This window comes from Uloborus diversus, chromosome 8 (assembly GCF_026930045.1).
Source record: "Uloborus diversus isolate 005 chromosome 8, Udiv.v.3.1, whole genome shotgun sequence".
NCBI classification, from domain to species: domain Eukaryota; kingdom Metazoa; phylum Arthropoda; class Arachnida; order Araneae; family Uloboridae; genus Uloborus; species Uloborus diversus.
In genome coordinates this window covers 87,599,638-87,607,543 of record NC_072738.1, presented here as the reverse complement: position 1 = coordinate 87,607,543, position 7,906 = coordinate 87,599,638, and the positions used below count along the sequence as shown (strand labels likewise).

Sequence of the window (7,906 nt, the reverse complement as noted above, 5' to 3'; positions counted from 1 at the left end):
TATTATTTTGTATTTCAGTGCTGTGGAAAATGGCGACGGTGAAGTCTTTGGAAGATATGCTGTCTTCCGAGGTGGACGAGTCTGCCGTGACTGCGCTTGTGGGCTCGTTGGAGTCACAGTTAGCCTCATCAAACATTCAGTTATCTAGTCAAGATGTAAATACAACCTCAGTAACTGTCAATCATGTCAATAACGCTGTTCTAGTCGATGGTAATGTCACACGATTGCTGGACGGTCAAAAACAAGGGGTTATTGCGGGGAGCCAGGCAGTCTCGCTCATCAATGTGAGTAAATCCGCGGTCACCGCTTCTTCGCTGAGCGATGCTAGTGCCCCTTGTTTACCTACAACAACGAGTTCGAGTGGAGTTATTGCGACTTTGCCTGGTGCATTACCTGCTAGTGGCTACATAACGCAAGTGACAGGGCCCTCTCAACAAACATTTTTCTCTCCGTGTGTTAGTGGAAATATTACTGTAAATAGATCGACGAACAATCAAGACATTAAAGCCGTGCATACTTCCCCGTCAACCGTCTCCCAAGGGAGTACTACTTGCACAATAAATACCCGTAGCAAAACTGCAGCTGCAGCTGCTGCTTCAATGCCAAATGGAAGCCCTAGTAATTCTTTAGGTCTGATTGGTGTGAGACCTAATCAAACTACCCCTATGAGTGCAATCTATGACTTAGCGACAGTTGCGTCTCAGCAAAGCCCTATAGTTACTTCCAATTCCTGTAACAGCACCACAACCACAACTGTTCCATCAACACAAGTCCAAGTTACAGTTGCAAATGGGAAACAATCACCAGCAACCAAGATATCCATTGTGGATACTAAAGTAACGGACAAATTAGTAAAACCTACAGTTCCAACCTCTGTTGTCCAGACTGCACTTTTGGGCACCAATGTTATTCAAGTGAATAATGCTACTGCTAAAGGAACAACTGGTCAGCCTGTGTCTGTTGTTTCTCAGGTAGTAACAAATCCAAGTCTTTTAACCCCTGGTGTACAGATTGTTAATGTTAATCAACGCTTGGGTCTGCCAGGTCTGGCAGGGCAAAAGACTCTTGCCCCCAGAGTCATGTTGGCAACCAATCCAGTCAGGATAGCTGCAGCACCTCAGATACTCACTGCAAGAGCAGGTGTTGCTGGCCAGGTAACATTCTTGTCTAAATTTTCTGAGAAGCATGTCATGAACATTTTTTTGTATTACAATTCAAACAGATAAACAAGCATAACATTCTATTCGTGCATTCTCAATCTCAGGCTGATTTTTTTTTCAGGAGGATTTCGGTACTTTATTTTTTTTCAATAAAAATTATTGCAAACAATTTTATACCATAAACATACCTGCCAACTCTACTGGTTTTTCCGGGAGATTCCAGGACTTTGATCATTTCTCGTGATTGTGTATGATGTAAGGAACATTTGGTTGCACTAAGAATGATAATAAGAAATTCCTGTTCCTTCCTAGATAATAATGAAAAATCTGCCAAAATCTTCCACTGGATTTTTTACATATTTACTGGATTTTTTCCCAGTAGATGTTGGCAGGTATGCATATAAATGAAAATAAAACAGGGTTAAAAGATACAAATTTACAGGAAACCACAGACATTTGTTTCAGTCAGAGTCATTCCTTAGTGGTTAAACCCCTCTTATTGGAAAATCAATAAGTAAATAAAAACAATATGTTAATAAAAACCAGTCAAAATTAATTTTTCATTATTGTATGAAAACTTCTCCCCGGTTTTTACTACCTTTTACGAAGTAAAGGAAGTATTGTATTCACAAAAATTCCCCCCCCCCCAAAAAAAGGCCTTAATTTCCATTTTGCTCACCCCCCAATGAATGTTGAGTTTTTTTTTCAACCCGACCACACGTGGATATATGTCTAAGAATGTATAGACACCCGAAATATCCATTTTGACGATCCCTAAATTGATTACAACAAGTTTTCTCGTGATGTCTGTATGTTCGTATGTATCTCACATAACTCAAAAATGAAATGTCCTAGAAAGTTGAAATTTGGTACATAGACTCTTAGTGGGGTCTAGTTGTGCACCTCTTTTTTGGTTGCATTTGGATGTTCCTAAAGGGTCTTTTACACCTTTTTGGAGGGAAATTATTGTTGATATCAATGCAAACTCAAGTGGTGTTATAGTTTGGCAAACACTTGGTAACCTATCGCCAAGCTTTTGCTTGGCAAGTTTTTTCGCCAACTTGGCAACAAAAAAAAATGTGGCATTTTTTTAAAATTTGGTTTTATTTTGGCCACTATTGGCAATATTTAAGAGAGTTAAGCATTGAATACATTAAAATGTCCAATATTGGGAAAATTAATCTGCATAAAAAGTTTTTTTTTGCTTCAGTTCGCAACAAACTTGGGGGCAAAAATATTTAAAATGTTTCTTTGCTTACTCCAAGGCACTACTATTATAATTAAATTAAATTGGCATAAAAAAAAGTCGCCTGATGTGCATAGGCGGATTTAGGACTGAGTTCCTGGGGGGGCAGGATTTTTTTTTTGGAGCAAAAATTTTAATTGCCCTTCCCCTCTCCGATGTTTTTGCCTGTTTTCTGTGATGCGTAAGGCCATTTTTTACTTTTTTATGTGTCGTTTTCACTAACTGTGTGTAATCATGCTGTCCTTTTTAAATTGACCTTAAAAGAAAGGGGGCTGGTATTAAGAGAGTGACGCAGTGCTCCCTTTTAACTGGGATATAGAATATCTCCAGTTTTAGGGGAGCCCGGGGGTTACTCCCCCGGAGGAAATTATCTAAAATGGATATAAAATTCTGCATTTTGAAGTCTTATAAGGGTTAATTGGAAATAATAGGCAAATATTTTTTTTTTAAGTTTTACGCTTTAAAAGTGCTTTGTGATGCAAGTTAATACTTTAAAAGAAATGGTGCACAGATTTAGAGAATAGGTATCAAAAGAGTAACATACTACCCATTTGAACAATTCTTAATTTATAAACTTGATAAGAAATGAAATTAAAGCACACTTTGCTCAGGAGTTTCAAAGACTTGTCTAATTATTTTCAAGGTTTGGTTGATTAGGTTGGGTTTTTGGCTCAAGAGCCCTTGTAGGCTATACTGCGCCAATTCTTTTCAAGGATTTTAGAACCTATCAATAATTTGCACTTTCCAGTTTCTGAAATGGAGTAGTAGATTATACAGTTGTACAGTTCAAACTTTGTAAGAAATGGCTATTTTAAGTTTAAAAGAAAAAATAAACTTTAATTTCCTATTTAAAAAAGAAAAAATCATGATTTCTTTTTGTTACAAGGTTTTGGAAGATAATTTGTTACTATATAAACTCCTCGCAAAATTGAGGGCCATTGTCCCCTTTGCCCCCTCCTCCTATAAATCCACCCATGCTCTTCTGAACTATTCAAAAACGAAAAAATAATGATTTTTTTTTTTAAATTTTTGAAGATGTGTTGTTACTACATAAAGTCCTCCCAAACCTGGGGGGGGCATTGCCCCCCTCTGACCCCCCATAAATCCGCCCATGGTGATGTGCCCATCAGCTCGTTTTAAAAACATTTTCGACTGAACAATTTTTCCAAAACTAGACAATATTGCTCTGTTGTGTCTTCTCTTCAGGATTAGTAAAATATATTGTATGTAGCCAGAATAAACTAATATTTTAAATAGTGACAGAAGTTAGGCGAGTTTGTGGTAGAGTATAAACATGTAATAGTTTATTGTGACCTCATATATTTAATTGGCAGAATTATAATATTTTGATGTTACTTTTGGAAGTGCCTGTGGTGGCAAGTTTTTTAGTCTCGCTCACCACCGCATTGCTGTTACCTACTTTGCCTCAGTTTCCTAATGTGTCACAGAAAAACTTCTTCGTTTGTATTTTCAAAATATTTAAACTTTATATTCCAATTTGTGTTTTGATAGTTGAGATTAATGGCTCAATCACCATATTTTAGGGAATAATTGTTCTGTTACATCAGCAAAGGTGAAAAACCAGGGCTGCGTAGTCGGATGAAATGATCGATTCGGACTCCTGGAATTTTAGAGCTTCCGATTCTTGACTCTTTTATCCTAAAATTAGTCTGACTCAGACTCTTGAAATTTTAAACCTTTGACTCCTGACTCAGACTTCTTTACCCGAAAATCAGTTTGATTTCAATTCCACAGCAAAACACATTTACTGCTGTTCATTTTGTTTCTAGGAAAGCAAGTTACAAAATGTAGAAACAGAACAATTTGCAGCAGTTATATTTTTGCATATTGTCCATAGAGGCAAGTTAATTATGGGTCATTCTCCAGAAAATGTAACTTTTGAATGCAAATATTTTAAATTTTGAAACCTTTTGTTTTCTTTTGTCTTTATTCTCACATGAAAGTGTTACCTACTAGAAGTAATTATAAACAACGGCCCTGCTGAGTTCCAATTATTTTACTCATAAAAAAAAAAATGATGCCTTATTCAGGGAAATAATAAGAAAGAAAAAACACTTTATTAAATTGGACTCAATTTTTTAACAGCAAAAGTAGTAATTTAGTTAATTGCATAAACAATGAGCTATTTCAATGATTAGTGGGAATCTAATATAAGGCTCTCCTAATTAAAGTAAAGCTTAGTAGTTATCCTTTTAGTTCAAATATGTGTTAAAGTATATAGTATTTAGTAAATTTGAGAATATACTGGTAATTTATAATGTTGGTAAAATGCCTAAGATGGATGTATCAGGGTTGTTTGGTTTAAACCAATTGGTTTTTTTCAAAAAAAGCCAAAAAAAAAAAAAAATCCATTTTACAAGTTTACATTGATTTCCCTACACATATTGAAAAATGTAAAATTCCACTTATGCTAAGTTCCTAGCTAAGTTGCAGAGATAAATACTAAAATTGCAAAGTTGCTTCTTCAAAATGTATTACAAGCTTTAATCGAAAAAAAATATTAATATATTTTTTATTTCATATATGTGCCATAAAACAGATCTCAGTCAACTTCCATCATTATGCTTAATTTGCAAGATTAGTTAAGATTTACTAAGGATTGAATCTTTTATTGTAGATGCAATCCATTATATTGCTCACTCCTGTTGCAGGGGTGTGACATTTTTGCCCATTTATTTGCACTTTCCTGGAATTTTAACTTTGACTTGTAAGGTAATCAACAGTCTAACTTAATTGTTTGCACCCAAAAATTATGATTTGTTCTGCAGGTAAACACAAATAATATTTTTTGAATCAAATTAAAAAAAAAGTTCATACTTCATATTATGATACATAATAGTTCCTTATATTATAATGTAGGAAGATTAAAAGATAGATTTTTAAATTCCCAGAACAAAATGCAAATGTATGTGTAAAAATTGATTGAGAAATATATAAATCTTCACATATAAACTACACTCTCCATTGGTGTTTTTTTTTTTTGGATTCTGTGTACTCAAAAGATTTTGATTGGCTATACACATATGCTGCTTTATGACTATTGGGTGCAGATAATTCTTAGTCCCCCCCCCTTTTTATTCATTGGAATTGGGATTTTGGTATTTGCTTTGCCTTAGCTAACCTGTGCAGTTTACAAGAGTTACTTACTCATATTGTTTTAAAAAGAATGTCGAATTCTTGTAGAAAAAAAGACCTAATCTGGCTTTCATTTGATGAAATCAAAAATGAAACCAGTATTTCGTATCATAAAGGGTCTATATATACATGCATACTAATTAGACCTCAAGGTTCAGAAAATTTTCAAGTGGCCAATGGCCACTAGGCTCAAAAAGCTTGGTGGCCACCAATTTTACCGGGTTTCGAAAACAGCGCTGTAGTACAAGAATGGGGGTGGGGGAAGGGGGGATTTCAACTTGTATTTTTTGAAACAAATATTATGAAAGTGATGCTAAAGGAATGCTAACAAGAAATATAAATTATATTAATCATGGAAACATAAGAGACATAGGGTGAAGGTTGGGAGCTCCTGAAGCAAATGGTTCATTCCACCCATTTTAAAGTTTCATAAGAAAAAAAAACATTAAGCCAAAAATAAAGTAGTGTACACAGTACCATGGTCCCACAGTGAAAAAAAAATTTTTTTTGCCATAAAAATATTTAACTACAGACCTCCTCCAGTAATATACAATTTGGCATTTACCAAGAATATATTTCCAAAAAAAAAAAAAAAAAAATCATTCTTTTTGCATTATTTGAACTAAGAGTATGACCAAACATGGCGACTACGTTCAATACGCAGCGTCGCCATGTTAGGATGACTATGAAGGGAAAACAATCAAAGGACTGGCTATTTGGCTTATATTTTAATCTGATGCAATTGAAGATTAAAAAATTACAACTGTTATTCGAATAAATAGAAACTAGCCCCCGTTGTTTAAACGATTTTCAATGGAACGTATTCCTAATCGATCGCGAGTATTACTGTCCACATCACAGCAGAAATATAAGATATAGTTTATAGAAATATATTTTTTTATTTCTTTTTTTTAATGATGTTGGATTTATAATGAAATACAGGATTTATAGGAAAACATGGCAAAGGAATGATAAAACGGGGTGCGGGGGGGGGGGGGCTTTGTGCAGTCAAAAACAAGTTGCCTTTTTAAGTTTTAAATTAATTAATTTTTTTTCCTATTTTGACGATTTTCAGAATAAAGACTGTTTCAATTAATTGGGAATCAAATAGGATCGGAACGACCTTCGAGGATTTATGTAAAAAAACATACTTAATGGTGTGTTTTTTTAAAGAGCCAAAATTTGCATAGTATTTTCATACTTTCAGAACAAGATTTAAAGCAAAACATAAAACTGTTTTAGAAAAAGAATTTGAAAAAAGTACAGGGTTCATACACTTTTGGTTAAAAAAAATTCCCTTACTTTTCCAGGTTATTTTTTTAGAAAATTACAGGTTACTCGCTTCACTCAAAATTAAATTTAAGTAACAATATTTTCAAAATAGTCAAAATTGTTCAAAGTAGCAATGTGTAAGAACTGAAACTTTTCCACTTGTAAAAAAAAACTTGGTTTTTAAAAAAAAAATTTCTGTCACAAGTTTTTTTTTTTTTAAACATTTCGTTAAAAATTGTTTTCATTTGTTAACTTTTTGTTAAAAACAATGTACTTTCAACTTATTTTAACGTTTCTCTGATGCCACATGTCATGCATATTAGCGTTTTGCTGTAATCAGCAGCAATCTTTCTCCGCTTTTGGTTTACGATTCTTTTTATTTTCCTATTAGTATGTAACACAAAACATATTGAGCAAAGTACAAAGCTATTTTTCAGTATAAATATGATTAACTTGTTGCATCGATGGGCATACCATACAATGCATTCTATCAAAAGTCAGCATCCGTCAATCATAAGCCAATGCCAATAATCAGTTTTTTTTTCCTTTTGCATATAAAGGATGCTTGCATTAAAATTCAAAATTTTCTTTTTTGCACATTTACTTTTAATAAACATTGCTTTCAATAGACATTGAGATAAACATCTAATTATGTTTTTGTAAATTTTTATCTATTTCCATCTCGCAAATGACCAAATATGGCGACTAAGTAAAAAATTTAAGAGACTAATGAGTAGATTTTTGAATTTGTAGCATAAAAGTAGTTACAAATAATAATTTATCCTTAAAAAACTACAATTATAAGACAAAATAGTCAGTTTTTAGCACATAAGCGTCTAAATCAATTAGAATAAAAAAAAATTCTGGAGATAAAATTTTGCATTTTTCCAGAAAATAATTACGAATTACCCGGAAAAAAGGGCACATTTTGCGTTGTTATCAATAGTTTGCATTGCAATAAATATCCAATGCTATTTTCGGAAACTTAGGCACTTAAAAGGTTTTGTGTACTGCCATCTTTGGAATGACCAAATATGGCGGCTACGACAAAAATTAAGAAATAATTTTTTGA

The 7,906-nt window shown here is 33.5% G+C and overlaps 1 protein-coding gene across 1 annotated transcript in view; it reads left to right on the top strand.

The window, feature by feature from the left end:
* The first annotated feature begins 29 nt into the window (after positions 1–29).
* The window catches only part of LOC129228470 (transcription initiation factor TFIID subunit 4-like), a 48,407-nt gene continuing 40,530 nt past the window's right edge, over positions 30–7,906 (top strand). The window contains 1 exon segment of the mRNA XM_054863150.1: positions 30–1,154. Coding sequence (XP_054719125.1) covers positions 30–1,154 — 1,125 coding nt within the window.